This window comes from Rana temporaria, chromosome 4 (genome assembly GCF_905171775.1).
Source record: "Rana temporaria chromosome 4, aRanTem1.1, whole genome shotgun sequence".
NCBI lineage: Eukaryota > Metazoa > Chordata > Amphibia > Anura > Ranidae > Rana > Rana temporaria.
In genome coordinates this window covers 87812749-87832472 of record NC_053492.1, presented here as the reverse complement: position 1 = coordinate 87832472, position 19724 = coordinate 87812749, and the positions used below count along the sequence as shown (strand labels likewise).

The following is a 19724-nucleotide window of genomic DNA, read 5'->3' as shown; positions in this document are numbered from 1 at the left end:
GTCAGGTGGAAGTAGTGGATTCTGAGGATTCCACTTTGGGAGAACCTTTTTCGGCATCACAATCCGAAAAGTTGTTGGTCCAGTCCCTCACTGAGATGGTCCGTTCGGCCTTCAAGTTGCCACTTTCAGAGCCAGCTTCGAGTGCAGTCTCATCTTTAGGCTCCTTAAAAGCTCCTCAAGCTAACTATTCCTTCCCGGTTCACCCCCTACTGGAAGGACTTATCTACAAGGATTGGGAACATCCAGATAGATATTTTCTTCCTCCTAAGAAATTTTCGGTTTTATACCCCATGGAGGAACAATTCACAAAAAAATGGGGCATCCCCAAGGTTGACGCAGCTGTGTCCTGCGTAAATAAATCTTTGACCTGTCCAGTAGACAACGTTCTGGTATTCAAAGATCCGACAGACAAGAGATTAGAGACGTTATTAAAAACCTCTTGCTTCAGCTAGAGGGATAACCCAGCCTGCAGTTGCAGCTATTGGGATTTGCCAGGCCTTGAAAGACCAGTTTAAGGAGGAGTTGCCGGCTCAACAGACCCAGAATTTGGCTGAAATTTCCCAGAGCATTATGCTTTGCCATAGATGCTATCAAGGACTCCATTCAGCAGTCCTCACGTCTCACTCTCTCGCTAGTTCATATGCGCAGATTACTCTGGCTAAAGAACTGGTCTGCTGAAGCCCTGTGTAAAAAAACTACTGGCGGGGTTTCCCTTCCATGGAGAGCGTTTGTTTGGAGAAGATCTGGATGCTTATATTCAGAAGATTTCCAGTGGCAAAAGTACACTGTTACCAGTAAAGAAAAGGTTTAGGGGTTTCCCCTCCTTTAAAAAATCCTCCCCTCCTATCCCTAGTACTTCCGGTACCAGGCAGTTCCGACTGCCTCCCGGACGATTCAATGCGGGTGGGAAGCCGCAGGGCCAGCCTCAGGCTTCCAAAAAGCCTTGGAACCGTAAGCCGGCCAAGCCAGCATCTAAGTCAGCATTATGAAGGTTCTCCTCCACTCAGCCGGGTGGGGGGAAGACTTCAGCTGTTTGCGGAGGCTTGGCTAGGGAGGATCCAAGACAAGTGGGTCCTCTCTACGGTCTCCGGGGGCTACAAGCTGGAGTTGAGCAAATTTCCTCCACCTCGCTTCCTAGCCTCGAACATCCCGAAGGACCCCGGAAAAAGAAGGTCCTTAGCATTGGCCTTAGATCATCTATTATCCCAAGGGGTAATCAGAGAACTGCCAGTGGAATAACAAGGTTTGGGGTTTTATTCCAATCTCTTCACCGTCCCCAAACCAAACGGGGATGTAAGACCCATTCTGGACCTCAAGGCCTTAAACAAGTTCCTAAAAGTCCAATCTTTCCGGATGGAATCAATCCGGTCGGTGGTTGCCTCCCTGCAAGGAGGGGAACTTCTGGCGTCCATCGATATAAAGGACGCATACTTACACGTTCCTATCTTCCTCGACCATCAGAAGCTGCTTCGCTTCGCGGTAAACCAGCGCCACTTTCAATTCGTGGCCTCACCCTTTGGTCTGGCCACCGCACCTCGTGTTTTCACGAAGGTATTGGCCCCACTGTTAGGCTACTATGGATATGCCTTGAGACCTTAGATAGGCTATCTAGACAACCTATTGTTGGTAGACCGGTCAGTGGGCGATCTAAATTCAGCGGTACACAGAACCGTAAAATTTCTGGAGTCCATGGGTTGGGTCCTCAACCTGGACAAGTCAGCCTTAATGCCTATGCAAAGGCTCGAATATTTGGGTCTACTCATAGACACAAAGCAAAAAAGGGTCTTCTTGCCCCAAAGGAAGTTCGAGGCTTTAAGAGAACTAGTTCAACTAGTCAAAACAAGGCGTCAGCCTCCCATTCGCCTCTGTATTACTGGGGAAAATGGTAGCCTCATTCGAGGCCGTCCCATTCGCGCAGTTCCACTCAAGGGAACTTCAACACGCCATTCTGTCCGCATGGAACAAAAAAGTTCAAGCCTTGGACCTGCCTATGTCCCTCTCCCGGTCAATCCGGCAAAGCCTTTGTTGGTGGCTGGTTCCCCGGAACCTGCTAAAGGGGAAGTCCTCTGTTCCCATGACATGGCAGGTTGTGACCACGGACGCCAGCCTGCTAGGCTGGGGTGCAGTCCTGGGGGGCTTGTCTCTCCAGGGGAAATGGTTAATCTCCGAGAGGTCTCTACCCATAAATCTGCTAGAAATTCGAGCAGTTGATCTAGCCCTGTCAGCCTGGTCAGACCGGTTGAAGGGTCTTCCGGTCAGGGTTCAATCGGACAATGTCACAGCTGTGGCATACATAAATCACCAGGGGGGCACAAGAAGTCGAGCAGCCCAAAGAGAGGTGAATCGAATTCTGACCTGGGCAGAAAAATATGTCCCATGCATATCTGCAGTGTTCATTCCAGGAATAGACAATTGGCGAGCAGACTACCTAAGCCTCCAACAGGTGCTTCCAGGGGAATGGACTCTTCACCCCGACATCTTCCAGGGCATTTGTCAGAGGTGGGGAACACCAGATGTCGATCTCTTTGCATTGAGGTTCAATGCAAGGGTGGGCAACTTTCTGTCCCGGACCAGGCATCCACTTGCTTACGGCACGGATGCACTGGTGTTCCCATGGGACCAGTTCTCCCTAATGTATGCGTTTCCTCCGCTGCAATTATTACCCCGTCTTCTTCGCAGGGTAAAGTCGGAAGGAAGACCAGTGATTCTGGTGGCTCTGGCATGGCCCAGAAGGGCCTGGTTCGCGGACATTGTAAGGATGTCCGTGGGGCAACCGTGGTCCCTTCCGCTTCGGCAGGACCTATTGTCCCAGGGGCCAATATTCCATCCTTCCTTACCGTCTCTGAATTTGATGGTTTGGCTATTGAGTCCCATATCTTAAAGAGAAGGGGTCTCTCTAATTCGGTAGCATCTACTTTGATTAATGCCAGAAAACCGGCATCCAGACTTATTTATTACAGAGTCTGGAAATCTTATAGCAAATGGACGAAAAAACTCTGGATAGCCGCACTCCAAAATAACTAAAATAAAGTTGGTCTTTTATTTTCAAATGCACATGCATTCACCGCAAACAACAGGTACAGAAATGGCCGACGCGTTTCACGCTGTGCTTCAGCGCTTAGTCATGTGCATTTGAAAATAAAAGACCAACTTTATTTTAGTTATTTTGGAGTGCGGCTATCCAGAGTTTTTTCGTCCATTTGCTATAATTAGCATCGCCAGCACCCTGGTGGTTCAACAACCCTTAATGATACACGAGGCTCACCTGGAGCGGTGAAAGATTTGTCTGTCTGGAAATCTTATGTGGCCTGGTGCGAGACCAGGGGTTGGCATCCCCGGAGGTATCTCATTGGCAGAATTCTGGAGTTTCTGCAGTTAGGGGCAGACATGAAGTTGGCCCTAAGCACCATTAAGGGCCAAATCTCAGCCTTATCGATTTTTTTCCAAAGGCCACTAGCTACACATTCCCTGATCAAAACCTTTTTGCAAGGTGTGATCCGGCTTAATCCACCAGTCAAGATTCCCTTGTGTCCGTGGGATTTGAATCTGGTCCTTTCTGTCTTGCAGAAACAACCATTTGAGCCTCTGGCTCATATTCCTTTGGTCCTTCTGACCAGGAAGTATAGGTAAAGCTGCTATATGGTGGCGTACTCAATGTTAAGTATGGCCATCGTTCCCGCATCCAATTTTGAATTTTTTACGTCGTTTGCGTAAGTCGTTCGCAAATAAGGATTTGTGTAGAATGACGTCACCGTCGTAAGCATTGGCTGGTTCCGGTTTAATTTGGAGCATGCGCACTGGGATACCCCCACGGACGGCGCATGCGCAGTTAAAAAAAAAAACCGTTGTTTATGTCGGGTCACAACGTATTTACATAAAACACGCCTCCATTACATCCATTTGAATTCCGCGCCCTTACGCCGCCAAAGATACACTACGCCGCCGTAACTTACGGCGCGAATTCGTTGAGGATTCGAAAAAAAAAAATTGCGGCGGCGGCGTAGTGTATCTTAGATACGCTGCGCCCAGCGGATTCTTACGCCCAGGTACGTGGATCTGCCCCAATATATATAATATTAAGCCTTCAGGTAGGAAGTTGTGTTAAAAATAAAAATAATCCAATACTTGTAAATCATCTTTACAAGTGAAAATAAAAAAGACAATGTTATTAGAAAATGGGTTGATGACTCCTGATAGGCAATTTTTATTGGTCTATGTTGTAAGGTACATTTTGCTATTTTGTGCATATCTCCAGTCTTTATCTAGGTGTCCTGAGCTGTGGCTTATGATTTATAGGCCTTTTTAAAATATACATACCTAGTATAATGGTTATAGATGTTTACTGACTAGGAGAGAAGCTGCTTAGTTCTGAAATGTACAGAATGGCGCATCCGATGTGTTTACTATGCAGTTCAAAGCATTTAAGACCCTTTTGCCATTCATTCTTGACTTGTATAAAGGAATAAAAGCAAAGGACAATTATAGTAAAAATAAAGACTGCAACTGTTGCTGGAATACTCACCTTCAATCTGGAGCTATCGGCCTCCACAGTGGTTCTATTCCACCACTAGGTGTCCTCAGTCTTTTGCAATTGAGGTTCCTTTAACATCTTCAGCCCTGGATGGATTTGCCCCCTTCATCACCAGACCTTTTTTTCTTTTTTAGATACAGCACTGCGTCGCTTTAACTGACAATTTCCCCACAAAAAGAGCTTTCTTTTGGTGCTACTTGATCAACTGTTTTTTTTTTTTTTACTTTAATACACATCAAAAAAAAAAAATGTATCAAAAAAATGTATTCATCAGTTTAGGCCAATTATATATTTTTCTACATATATTTTTTTTTTTGTAAAAAAAAACATTGCAATAGGCGTATATTGATTGGTTTGCTCAAAACTTATCACATCTACAAACTATGGGATAGATTTAGGGACTTTTATTTTGAATTTTTTTTTTTTAGTAGTAATGGCGGCGATCTGGGGTTTATAGCAGGACTGCAACATTGCAGCGGACAAATCTGACCCCAAATGACACGTTTTGGGGGCCAGTGAAATTACATTGATCAGTGCTATAAAAATGCAGTGATCAATGTAAAAATGACACTGGCAGGGAAGGAGTTAACACTAGGGGAAGATCAAGGGGTCAACTGTGTTCCCTGGGTGTGTTATAACTGTAGGGGGAACGGGCTGGCAGGGAGATGACAGAGATCACTGTTCCCAATCACTGAGAACAGTAGATCTTTGTCATGTCATCTGTCAGAATTGGGATCTGCCTTGTTTGTTTCCTAGGCGATCGTGGGTCGCAGGTGAACATCGAGTCTACCTGACCCACGGCATGCTCCCGCAGCGCGTGCCGCCCGCTATCACGCCTGCGCGAGCAGCCGTACAGGCGATTGCTGATTTGCGCAGGAGAGCAAGTGGTTAAACCAGGGGTGTCTAGCCTGCAGCAAAAGACAGCTATGAATGCGACCCAACACAAAATTGTATACTTGCGTAAAATTTTTTGGGGTCTTTTGTAATTTTTTTTGTTAATGCATTAACACTTGGCAAACACATTTGGCCGAATAAATATTTGACAGTGTCTCTTTACAGGACTTTTATGAGTTTTATCTTCTCAAAGAAAAATTGCTCACTCTTCACAATCGCACCTTATTCATGTTGTTTTTTCGGCAGCACCTATATTTGTTAGCAACTATTTTCAAGGATACAGCACACAAAGGGCAATATTGGAACCACAATATCTGATGAGCACCTTGAGAATTGCTACTACATCCATCAAACCAGATATTGATGTGTTGGTATATCAAAAACCGTGACGTGTATATATCGTACTACTTTTTATGTTGCCCACTTTTGCAATAAAAACAATATTATAATTAAAATGTAAGTTTTATTACTCAGGTATATTATCTATATCAATGCTTAACATGTAATCTGCTTGACTTTTTCTGCTCATCAGTTATCTTTATTGTCAGTGTATTTCATGTGTGGTCCAAGACAATTCCTCTTATGTGGCCTAGGAAGGTCAAAAGATTGGACAACCCTGCAGTCTAAACCCAGGCTGTCGTGGACCCACCTCCTTGGGGCATTGTCATCCAGAAGATTAACTACACTGAACAGCACATAAACATCATTATGTAAGTGCCGTTCATTGCAGTATTAAGAAGGGTTCTCCGCTGCAGGAGAAGAACACGCAGAAGCTGTGACTCCCCCCCCCTAGACCAACCTATTACTAAGCTCTCCTTCCTCTATCACAAAATACCCTATTTAATGCTGTGTCAGATGGTGTTGGCACTTACACAGGGTTTATGATGTCAACCCCCATCCCCTGTCACATGACAGTGGCAATTGGTCACTCTAGCCCAAGCACTGCATCTTCACCTGGAAGGAGCCCCAAGAATATATATAAAACTGTCTGGCAATATCAAGGATTATGTATCAGTACTAAGCACTGACTTTGCCTTCAACGTACACACTGTCCTATTCACAGCTTCAAAATTAAACTTTGAATCTTATTTTGTTCGCTGTGGGGGAAAAAAGGTTTCCAGGTCGGCGTTCACTTTATTGTGTGCATTAGCAGAGGCAGTACAACAACGGGTGTCGTGTTGCATTCACATTCCTTGTCAATGATAAGTCTTTTTTTTTTTGCCAGTGGGCCCACCAAAAATGGAAGATCAACGTGCTTCGATGCTTTGGCGCGACAAAGAACAAATGTCAGCACACACACAAGTGTGAATAGTCCTGACGCTTTTATACGTAAAGCTTTCTATTCTTGAGCTGGAAATGAAATATCTTGAAATTCCTAACTATTGTGGGTTTGTAGGCCAAGAGACTTTTCCAATGGTTTTTAGGATTTTCATGTCGGTGATTATAGTTACATTATGGCAGTGTTTCTCAATTCCAGTCCTCAGGCCCCCCCCAACAGGTCAGGTTTTCAGGATTTCCATTATTTTGCACAGGTGATTTGATCAGTTTCACTGCCTTAGTAATCACCACAGCCTTTTCATCTGAGGGAAATCCTGAAAACCTGACCTGTTGGGGGGGCCTGAGGACTGGAATTGAGAAACACTGCATTATGGTGACTTGTTCCAGATTTTCAGGTCCTTCATAGACTTCGATATAATAACTCATAACTCCTTTTTCTAGCACAAAACTGTCCGGTTTTGCAGACTGTATGAGCATTACTGGTGGAACCAGAAGAAGTTGTTTTGCTTTCATATCTTCTAGCTGAGTGAACAGTCTTAAGTCCTGGGAGCAATTGAGTTTTAATATACAGATATGAAACTGGTTTGCTTGATCAGTTTTATATACAACTCGAGTATCATTTTTTAACTTGTGAATTGTTTTTGTACTGTACCATACTGTAGCATTTGCATTTTGAGAAAAGGTGTGCATTGGAATCTGGAATTTTTTCAGCCATGATAAAAATGTTGATTAGCCAGTTTTTTCACTCTTTCAAATGCAGTGAACTTTGAGGTATTCTTTTTGTCCTTTAATTCCTTTTTTTCAAAAAACCCACCCCCTGTTTTGAAGAATATTGGTGTAAATCTTCCATAACATCACCGTATTGTCATCTTTGAATCTAGAGGTTGGTTTGTAATATGCAGTTGGGTGGGTGTGTAGACCAAGAACAGCCAATTCTAGGGGAGATAGTGTATAGTAAATCTTCTTCTTTTTTTTTTTTTTTTTTTTTTATCTAAAAGTGCCATTGATGAAATATACACATAACTGCATGTATTAATCTCCACGTCAACACACATGTTGAAATATTCGACAGATTATTACTTTCCTGTGTAGCTTATTCTACCATGGTCACCTGCCATTAGAGGCCAATTGAGGCTTAAAGTAAACCTATTGGTGAAACTGCTAACAAACTGGCATAACTTGACCATAGCAGGCATGCCACGTTGCTTAATCGTACTCTAGATTTGTGAAAAATTGCGTTTGCTGTACTATTTTGCATTCTTCAGTACACCAAGTAATGCAGATTGTGTTTCCTATCGCTTTTGGTTATTGGTTTTCACCAGTTATTCTCATCCACTTTGCAAAACAATGTGTTCCCATCACTTATAATCAAACGTAAGGTCTAACAGTACCCACCCCATACTTCTTTTGCTACCTATACTGCCTTTTCCTTGCCTTAGTTAGGTGGATGCCCTGGCATGTTGGCATGGTTTTTTCTTCAGTTAAACTGTTGCACTTCTCCCATTGGTACACTATTCCTGACTAAGTGCTTCTACCACAATACGCCTGGAGCCACTTGTCTACTCTCTTCCCCATCACTTTGTAACTTTTACCCTCTCCTCCCTAGAGTCACATTTATTCTCTCTATTTTTTTTTATTGGCACTGCTGCATCACATATTTAATTATATATGCCTTTACATTAAATGGTCACTAAAGGAAACATTTTTTTTTTGCTGAAATGACTGTTTACAGGGTATAGAGACATAATAATTAACTGATAACCTTTAAAAGTGATTAAAAATAGATAAAAACCAATCATATAATGTACCTACAGTTTAGTTTCGTGTTTGCTGTTGTTTCCTGGTTCTCTGATGTACAGAGCCAGAGAGCCAATAGAGGGCAGTGAAGGTTTTGCAAAACGAAACTGGATTGGTGCTGAGGAGTTTTAGACACACCTCTTTGATTAGTCACCACAGTGAGAAATCTCCCAGTACTGTGGTGATCAGGAAACCGACAACAAGGAAGTGTCCAGAACAGAGAGGAATTACAGCAACATCAAAGCAAAAACTAACAATGAGGACACGAAACCAGGACTGCAGTAAGGTAAAATTTAGCTAAAAAAAAAAAATCCTTTAGTGACCCTTTAACTTTCTATTTTTTCCCCATTTGTCATGCGATGACAGTGTTTGGTGTATCACTGTTGCTTTGAAGATTATTTGAATCTTATGATTGTATAATATTATTATGTACTATTTCAGACCCGTGTATTCTATCAGGCAGTTATTTCACTTCTAACCATTACGCTGGAGAAGCTTACATCTATAGCAAGGTGACTTTGTTACACCTTATGGGAATGTTTTAAATGTTTTTGTGGGTTATAGTCTCATTTTTTTTATGATAAATTGGTTTGAAATAACCAATTCATTTTTAATGCTGCTCTAGTGGTATATTTTAGAGTTTCGGGCCTAAAACAAGTATGCAGCTAGTTAACATACCTCCCAACTTTTTGAGATGCAATCAAGGGACACCTATTAGCAAAAGTATGTAGGCATAGGACACGCCCCTGCCAGCCCCTTAAAGGAGAATTGTACAAAAAAGGATTAGTTAAACCCACAAGTGCTTTTTTTAACACTACTATTCCTTTATATTGGCTTTTGGAATTTGCAAATGCAGCAATTTAGAAATTGTCTCAAAGCTTTAGCACTGGGAAACACTTTTTGAAAGATACAAAGTACATTTTATATACAACTATATGGATCAGATCAAAATGAGGGACAAATGAGGAGGAAATAGGGACAGAGGGACATTGTTCCAAATCAGGGACAGTCCCTCGAAATCGGGGACAGTTGGGAGCTAGGAGTTAAGTTAGAACTACTGCTCTTCATACTTGTTCCTGGTTAGTGAGACAGGATATATTGAAAGGAACATGTCGTCTTGCCATTCAGGAAAACATGACAACTTCCATGCAAAGCTCACTTCTCCACCACTTTATACTTGCCTCTACAGTGCTCCCCTGCCATTCTTTCTCTGATTCAGCCAACACCAAAAACCTGGTGTAGGCTTGTATTGGAGCTCAGATGGAGCAGTGACGTCACCCCCTTCATCATGTGAAAGTGCTGGGCCTAGCCTTTGGCCACTAGGCCTGAGCACTGCATAATAATAGTACCCAGAAGGGGCAGTTCTTGTATAAAGTGGTTGAGGGGTGGCCTTCAAACACACAACGGGCTTGATTTACGAAAACAAAACTGGAGCGTGCAAAATCTGGTGCAGCTGTGCATGTTAACCCTGTACCTGATTTTGCACTCTAGTTTTATAAAAAAACAACCCCAATGCCACTTTGTTTGCCACAAAGTTTGTTTGTCAGGCAATGCTGTGAACAGTCATGAATTGCCGTCCTCTCAATCCTCCTAAAGCGTAGTGTACATTGACTTACTCAAATCTTACCTGGCTATGCTAGTTCTCCTTGTTCCTACATGGCTTCAGCCCTGACAGTTGGTTACTCGGGTATATAGAGTGCTGCATTGTGTGAAGGAAGGGGGAGTTTCACTTGTTCTCATATACCCTGAAATTCACATGTTTTTGTCTTTTGCTTATGGTATGTTATGAATATAAATTAAACAATGTGGTTAATTTACTAGAGGAGTAGAGGAAGTTCATTTAGCAAAGTGAATATTAGCTTGGCAAATATGGGCACAGCTTTTTTAATCACTTGCAAGGGAAATTTAAGAGGTACAATTTGAGGAAACATTTAGTAAATCAATCCAATTGTGCACCATTGGATTAATAGCCAGTGGTGCACAATGATCCTTAACGATTTTAGAAACCAATTACAATGATACACCTATGCAGCTAGATGCTGTCTAATATTTAGTAACCATACAATATGATACATGTGAAAAGTATATTCATCATAAAATCTTGTCACTAAGGAACAGAGAAGTTGCAGAAGCCATAAATTTAGGATTCTGCCACCAATATTGTTCATAGCTGTGTTAAGCCTATAGCTATTCACTGAGCCTTGGCCTGATAAATAGGCCAGGGAGTATTATTTGCCCACAGTCATAAACTGACATCTCTCCTGTGACACAGATGCTCAAATCTCCTTGAGAACTCTGTGAAAATGTACTTGGAAAGCCCACTGCAAGCATGGGTGAGGCTCTCTTTCCATATAGTACAAGAGAGTGTTTGGCATTGTGCTCAGCTTTTACCTGGGAGTAATCTGTTGTGTAACAGAAACTCTAGCTTGCCCCTACTTGTCTTGGCTATGACCTAATCGAGAAAACAAATCCCTGCTAGATTTTGTGAGATTTCTATAAAACAATTTTTCCCAGCATTTCCAGGGATTGTTTTATGTATTGAACTCTCTTCTAAAAGAAAAAAAAAAAGAGTTCAGTATATAATTAGCATTGTAAAGGTTCACGTATAGTTCTACAGGCTTATTTCATCTCCAATCAATGAGGGATGTTTGCTTTCCTAAAAGGAAAGGACAAAAAAAAACCTACACATGGTTTTTGTTCTTTACGTTGGACGCATGGATCAAGCAGGTTTTTTGTACTTGTAGTATTTAAGGTGTGTGGTTTAAAACAGACAGGGTTCTGTGTCAAGACAAAGGAATTCCAATGTGCAATAGATGAGTCAAATACAATTGGAGTATTTTCGGATCAGCATTCTTTATTATTGGTGGTAATAATAATCTTTACAGAGCATAAAGCATGAGTTATTTTCTAATAGCAAGTTCTCATTCATGATGTGTATGCAGGTGCATAAAACTGTAATATTGTACACTGTCCTGTAAAAAATGAATATTGGAGATGACAGGCGAGTTGTTTGGTATATATGAGAAGAAAGTGTCACCAGCACACCGGGATCTCCAAAATTGGGTCCAAAACTTTAATCGCATGGTTTTCAAAAACTAAAAGCAACGTTTCGGAGCCAGGACCCCTTCATTAGGCATGTGACAAATTGTGATACAAACAGTCCACTATTTAAAGAACCATTCACCAATTGGTGCAATTGGCGAATGGTTCTTTAAATAGTGGACTGTTTGTATCGCAATTTGTCACATGCCTGATAAAGGGGTTCTTCCTGGCTCCGAAACGTCGCTTTTATTTTTTGATACTATGTGATTAAAGTTTTGGACCCAATTTTAGAGAGCCTGGTGTGCTGGTGGCACCTCCTTCTCATGATTGCAGTTGGTTCCAGCTGTTGGTAATTTCAGCACCCAATCTAAGATATAGCTATTTGTGCAGGAACGTGTGCGTTGGGAGTATTGCATTGGTTGTTTGGCATATAGTCCTGTTCTTTTGTCTGACTTTTGCCTTGCACCTTTTCAGAATCGAAAATTGGGTCTTGTTAATGAGGACCTAAATTGTGAAGGAAACCAGGCCTAGATCCTAACCGAATCCCTAGTACTTTTAGACACAAGTTGCTTAGGCCTTTGTGATTTATTACATGGTTACATAGTAGGTTAGGTTAAAAAAAGACCTTTAAAAGGGTATTTGACATTCCCGCACACTCCACTTCTGCTGCCAAGAGCCTCAAGTCCATAAGTATGAGAACTGTTGCCGATTACGCCATTGAATTCCGTACACTGGCAGCAGAGGTTGCTTGGAACAATGAGGCCCTCGTGACTGTTTTTTCTCATGGTCTCTCGTATAACATAGTTACATAGTAGGTGAGGTTGAAATAAGACCATCAAGTCCAAGTCCGACCTATGTGTGTGATTATAGGTCAGAAATTACTTTGTATACCCCTGTATGTTGCAGTCGTTCAGGTGCTTCTCTAATAATTTTTTTAAACTATTGATGCCCCCCCACTGAAACCACCGCCTGTGGAAGGGAATTCCACATCCTTGCCGCTCTTACAGTAAAGAACCCTCTATGTAGTTTAAGGTTAAACCTCTTTTCTTCTAATTTTAGTGAGTGGCCACGTGTCTTATTAAACGCCCTTCCGTAAAAAAGTGTTATCCCTATTGTGGGGTCACCAGTATGGTATTTGTAAATTGAAGTCCTATCCCCTCTCAAGCGTTTCTTCTCCAGAGATCAGTTGTTCAGTGCTCGCAACCTTTCTTCATAACTAATATCCTCCAGACCCTTTATTAGCTTTGTTGCCCTTCTTTGTACTCGTTCCCTTTCCAGTACATCCTTCCTGGGGCCTGGTGCCCAGAACTGGACAGCATACTCCAGGTATAAGATAGAACACCCTTTTTACTGTCAAAAAAAAGATAGAACCTCCTTACATATCTTGTTGCATTCTTTGTATGAATGCTGATGGTGATCCATCAGCCTTGTATTTTTTTGAAGGCCTTCTCCTTTGCTTTTTATATGCATTTTTACATAAGCTTTTTATATGCATTTTTACATAAGCTTTTTATATGCATTTTTACATAAGCTTTAAGCCATCCAGGACTTTTGTTCGCGCTTTAAAAAAAAAATGCACTGGCTGTTGCTGGACACACTAAACTTTGTTGCCTTTCCTTTCTGCTCTTTGGAAATCTGTATTCATTTTCCTGTTTACCTGCTGCTTTTGCTATTTTGATGGTTTCACCTGTGAGCCACCTGCATCCTTTCTTTGGCTTTTTGTATAGTATACCGTATTTTCAACTGTTGTTTCAATACTGGTTGATTGAATATCTGCTTTGAACAAGATTGAAACAAGAAATTTTTAGCTGCCTCTGTTGCCATTTGTGATTTTACACTTAGGGAGTTGGCTGCAACTCTTCATAATGTAACTACTGTATAATGATGACCTAGTTTTGCTTTATTATGTTAAATGTTTTTTTTTTTTATTGCTTTAAAAACCTGTTATTGTCGGTATGTCATAATGCATTGTTTGTCCCCCCCCCCCCTCCCCCCCAAGGACCAAAAATATATTGACTTTTGATTAAAAAATAATTGGGTTTGCATTTGTAGATTGCAAAATTCTCTGTCTACTGCTTTTTACGTCTCCTTAAGGGGAATAAAGTACCTTCTATTCTCTTAACCTACAAGACTGAATAGAAAGTAATTGAAACTAAAATCTGGCGCTTGTACAGTACTCTACTGCTGTTCAGTTTTATGTGATATATGTTAAACCCTGTAATAGAGCGTGAGAAGGTGCATTATCTTTGTGTAGATCTGTCTTTACATGTTTTTATAACTGCCACCCACTTATATGTCCTGTCAAGGCCGAGAGGAGTAGCTCTGTTCACCTCACCCTGATAATGTCTGGGCAGATCTGGTCCATTCATCTTGTCATGTTGGCATGTGCCGGTGTTGGCTTGGCGTGCATTGTTTGCAGAAGACCAATCACTCGCTGTAATCCATGTGCTACCTGCATATGGGAGCTCCAGTAAACATTTTCTTAATATGTTTTATTAATATTCACAGCAGCAAACACTGACAGACAATTTAAGGATTATACAGAGTGGGTATACCATTAGAATTGTAGTTAAAAAAACACAGAGATCTAATGCATAATAATTATGAAGGTTTCCCCATATCTCAAGTAATATTTAGGTCGCCGCAGTGATCATTTAATAGAACCTTATACATCTACCTTATTGTAGGTTACAACCACAGATGGTATAATGAAATAAGGAAATAAATGTGAAGAAAGACATTATTCTTTATTTTTTACATTGGGCAAATTTATAAAAAACAAAAGTTGCAGTTATTTGTGTAAAACAAATGTTCTAAGGCTATTTTCTGTCTAGGTCCAATGTTTTTCATTCATACAGAATAGAGTGAATCAGGAAAAAACACATTATGACCACAAGATGGAGGTGATGATTATAGGGAATATTTATTTACTATACTTGTCCACTCTATCTGGTGGCTATAATGCAGTGTTTTTGTGCTTCAGACTATACCACATGAATAAAAACCAATAAAACTGAAGACAAAAATAGCCCAATAACATTTTGTTGTTGCCCCTATTTGCACAGAATGCATGTACACACCGAGTTTCACAGGATGACTACCTTTTTCTGAATATTTTTTTTTTTTTTTTTATAAATGCACCCCATAGTGTGATGTGACTGGTGGTATTTATGTAGTGGCCATGCTTTGGCTCCTTGTTATCACAAGCCAATGTGCAGATACCCCATATCACCCCTGTAGGTAGGATCAAATACAGCATTTAGTAGCATCAACATACAGTGCACTGCTTCCCTCTGCCTTCATTCTTTCGCACACTTGTAGAAGTCACTCAGCTTACTACCACATACAGAACGGTATTTAGACAACATGCTGCTCAAAGGGACACCTGAAGGATGACACCCTTTGTACAACTGTCATTTGTGTTATGTAATTTTTTTTTAAATGCTGGGCGTCTGCTTTATATGCAAAACGACTTTTTCAATAATACAGACCACCAAAACCAGAAAAGGGTGAAATGCTCTCAGGTTTCCTGAATAATAAAAGACCCTTCTGATGCCTCTTTTCCCTGAATACTTTACTTCCCAAAAAATAACATGGAAATTAGATATGCAATTAACCTTTTCTCTGCTGCACCATAATTACTAAGGGACAGCACAGTCAGTTTTTATTTCACACTGTTGTACTCGTTACCAGCATCGGTTATAAGGACCAAGAAGCTGCAGCGGAGGTGCAGAAGACAAAGATTCACAGAATAAATATGATCCTTGCATTTCAGCTTTCTTTGCAGTAATGAAAATAGAGACCAACACCATAATGACATCACCAAATTCAATGAGACCAGCCAGGGCTGCTGTTAGAAATTGTGGGGCCCCATACAGCCTACTCAATGGGGCCCCCTCTTCGACCTCGTCCTCGACACTACCCCTGCACCCCCTCCCTCGAAACCAAATGCACTGCCAACCCGGCAACTCATATGTTAAAGCCCACCTTTTTGCTGCCGCACATATGATCCTGATCACAAGCTCAGTGAGTATTCTGTGGACACTAAACAGATATTGGTGTCGCTAGCCCTGCAGCGACACCACCTGCCACTGCCTGGATTAGACTTGCTGCTCCCTGTCAGCCGCCTCACATCAGTTTCAGCACCGGAGCATGTTCACTGAGATCACTCCACCAGGAAAGGCAGTGGGCAGCGCAACTTGCGGTGCTGAATTGTGTAACTATGTATGAAATATCCATACCCAGAATTCCTCTAAGAAAAACTCAGATTATTTACATAGCTGATTAATTAATAAGGTCTACAAGGGCCGTTTCACATCAGAACGTGTTGCAGGAAATGCACGTTTCTAGCACTGTGTTCAAAATGCACTGCCCCTGTGATCAGCTGGGGGTGTCAATACATTGTTAAAGATGTAGTAAATGCCCCAGTACACTTGTACTTACAGGTAAGCCTAAAATAAAGCTTACCTGTAGGTACAAGGAATATCTCCTAAATGTGTATTGTTTATGAGATATCCTGTGTGTGCAGCTGGTGAAGTCGCTGGCGAAGGGATGACATACTGATGTCGTCCTTTCAGAGCTCTGTGCCGCAGCCTCGACTCCCACGTGCATGTTATAGAGTGATGTCATTACGGCTGCTGTTCTTCCAAGGTATAAGATCTATTATTCAGCATGTAGCTGTTTGTTCTTGTGATTTACAGCCCTGTTCCTGGCCCACTTTATTCATATGTGTGTCATGTGACCTTCACTTCTAGCAAGAAAATCATTAATTACAAAAATTTGTATCTGGTCTCTGATAGGGTATTGTTCTATAAAGATGATGACCTGATTTATTTTTCTCACCTCATGAGTTATGTGAAAAGTTATAAAACAAAATGTATATATAAAAAAAAAAAATTCTCTCAACAGTTCTTCCCGGTATACAGAGAAATTATTCAATTGACCCATGAGCTTGGAGTATTGCTAGATCTACCTTGCTTTCCATCAATCACAGAAACCTGTTTTTATCATCCCAATGTGCTGTGTATGAAATACCTGATGGAAGCCAACTTGCCAGGTAAAATTTTTCTTTCTAAAAGTTGATGTGAAAGTTTTTTTTTTCCTGTTAGGGGAATTTCTCTTCACATTATATCCCCAAGACATAACAAGAAATTAATAAAAAATATTCCCAAAGAAAGAGTGGCATGCCCAAGACTGTGAAAATGTCAAAGTGGGTATTTGCATAGAGTATTCAGCATTAATGGAGTTGTATTGCTGGCTGACATTCATTGCCTGGCATGTGTGCTGCCCCCTACCCAGAAGTGCGGAATCACATGTATATACGTGATTCTGCACGGTGCAGCTGCCCTGTAGCAGTAAATCCGTTTATAGGGCAGTCAGCAAGCGGTTAAATCATATGAATCCTAGATTTCCACTGTGAGGAGTAGTCGAGCACAACCACTGTGGGGATAGACAAAGCAGGAAACCCTGGCTGTTCATAAAAGTTTTCACACAGCTTTTATCCAAAATTCACACATTTTGAATGCAGTTAAAAAAAATGTGAATATTGGGTGACAGGTGTGTGAATTTTGGGTGAAAACCTTTTACAAATAGACCCAATAGACACAATTTAAAAAAAAAATCTCTTTACATAAAAAAACGGTGAAAAGAATGTACCTTCCCTTTTAATTATAGGTTGGGTTAAGTCTTTTAACATATTGTACAGGCACAGTTGAAAGAATGGGGAAGTTTATTTTGCCCCAAGGGTGATATTCACCTATAATGTCCTTTTTAAGCACAACATATTTCATCTGAAATGTCAAGTAAAAAAAAAAAACACATCTGAATCTTTAACTTAGACATTTCCATTCTTGAGGAGGTTCTTTGTCTCGCAGAGATGTGATTAAATCTTAGAAGTCGCACTTCAGCAACTCAGAAAATACATATGTTTTAGTTACTTAAGCTGAAGCAAAATACACGAAGCAAAATTTGGGCTCCTGTCCAACATCCCTGGATATTTGGGTACAGGCTGGGCCGCTGTCAGAATACAATATTCACAGCGGCAGATTCGTCCATCTGCACTGTATATTATAGCATGGATGGAGGAATCTGTTAGATTTTTGTGTATGGCCTTACTTAATATTGGTTGTATGCAAAGGTTTGGACAGCCTTGGTCAAATTACATGTCTTGGTGATTCTTTTCTAAATGTTAACCCATTCCTATTTATAGTGACATTTGTTTTACAGATGGTAATTTACAGTCTTTTTTTATTTGCCAAGTTATTTATGTATTTTTTTTAATCTGTTGGCAAGTGTCAAACAGGCAGTATTTGTAAGTGAATCTAAGAATATTAATGAAGCATTCTGCTAGGAGTGAGAGAAACAAGACTATTAGCTGGCTACAATAAACATTTGGAGGCTGTAATTTCCTTCAAAAGGAGGTGTCAAGAAATACTGAGAGTGCCCAGACTTTTACAAACTTAACCTACCCATAGCTAGTAGTAGTTAGTCACGTTACAGCCGCAGCTAAAAAAGCAGCTTGAGCAAGCTTTGAAACATCTTCAACATTGTTAAACACATTAGGGCACTTTCACACTGATCCGTAGCAAAAATGCAGCAAAAAGCATAGGCGTTTTTGCTACAATTTTACTGCATTTGTGGTGCATTTTTCACAGGTCATTTTGATTCAAAAACCGCATCAAAAGCCTAACACGGGTGCATTATTGATGTGTTTCTGGCGTGTTTTTTTAACTGACCAAATACGTACCATAAATGCGGCAAGCAAGATTTTTTACACTGCAACGGACCAGTGTGCAGACATACATTGAATTTAAAGGGGTGAATTTTTTTCAGCTTTTCTTGCGCTTTAACGTAAAAGTTCCTTAAAATACTGCATAGTGTGAAAGCGTGCGGACCGAACCCCTGTTTTTAAGGCGTACTGTAGACAGGTTAATTGGTTTTCTGCAAGCTGGTCGGTAAGTAGGCTTGGTTTTTCCCTGGGCATTCCCCAGGTTTTTGTTGTTATAGTGTGAAAGCAACCTTAGGGCCCTTTCACAAAAATCATTTTCACTGAGATTTACTGCGTTTCAGATGCGTTTCTGTTGCATTTTGTGGTTGCCTGTGAAAAACGGACATAGTGCATTTTTGATGCATTTTTGTTGCGTTTTTGCCACATTTTCCATTAACTTCAATGGGGAGCTGTGTTTTTGGTGCAGTTTTTAAAATCGTATAAGTTGCAGCATGCAGTAAGCACTTCGCCCATAGCACTGTGGTGTGAAGCATCCCAAAGGACTTAAAGGGAAACCCTTTTTTTTTTTTTTTTGCAAGGTAAAAATACAGCAAAAATGTATTTGTGCATACAAGAGATTCCTTAGGCAAAATCTATTGAACGTTCAAAATATTTTGTTCATATGCACGTATTTGCGCATACCGGCACAATTTAAGGTCGCTTCTCCTATCAGCCAATCGAGCCTTTAGACCCACTTCCGGATTGGCCTGGTGGGAGAAGAAGACAATAGCGAATATTAATTCGCTATTGTCACACCCACTGGGTGGGCTCAGGGCGCAGTGCTCTGCACCCCCAGGGTCACAATTTTTTAAAGCCAATTCGAGCCTCAGGCTTTCAATCTCATGCTTAAAAAAAGAACTCCATGCGTCCGGCGCCCTGCATGTAGATTAGGGGATGGGCACATGGATTAGGGGGTTGCGCCTCTAATGGAGCTGCCGCTACCGGTGCGTTTGGATCCCTTCTCAGAGTCATTTGACAGGCTGTGAGGAGGTGATATGACTCCTTTCTCCTGCTGGTTTAAACCCCCTGAATGCTGCTTGAATGGGCCCAAATCAGAAGTAACACCCGCCGAGTGCGTCGGGAGCAAAAACTTTTGCTGGGGGCGCCAAGCAGAGCTTCACAACTGTGGCATTCTAACACCCCAATGTGCTTCATTTACAGGTTGGGAGGGAGGGGGCATTAAAATGCACAGTTGAGCTTGCTCCCCGTCAACTGCAAGTCTGATTGAGCCCTTACTCTATGTAAGCTGTGGTCTCTCTACAGAGGCCCAACACACCCCTCTGTAGAGCTCTCCTGTCAGTAGGGGGGATGAGTTTTTCTGATTGCAGAACTACAGTGGATATAAAAAGTCTATACACTCCTGTTTAAAATGTCAGGTTTCTGTGATGTAAAAATAGAGACAAAGATAAATAGTTT

General features: G+C 41.3%; 1 protein-coding gene across 2 annotated transcripts in view; it reads left to right on the top strand.

Moving 5' to 3' along the window:
- The window catches only part of TAF1B (TATA-box binding protein associated factor, RNA polymerase I subunit B), a 187738-nt gene that overhangs the window by 93153 nt on the left and 74861 nt on the right, over positions 1-19724 (top strand). For both annotated transcript variants that reach the window (XM_040348618.1, XM_040348619.1), the window contains exon 9: positions 16451-16598. In XM_040348618.1, coding sequence (XP_040204552.1) covers positions 16451-16598 — 148 coding nt within the window. The remainder of the gene's footprint in view (positions 1-16450; positions 16599-19724) is intronic.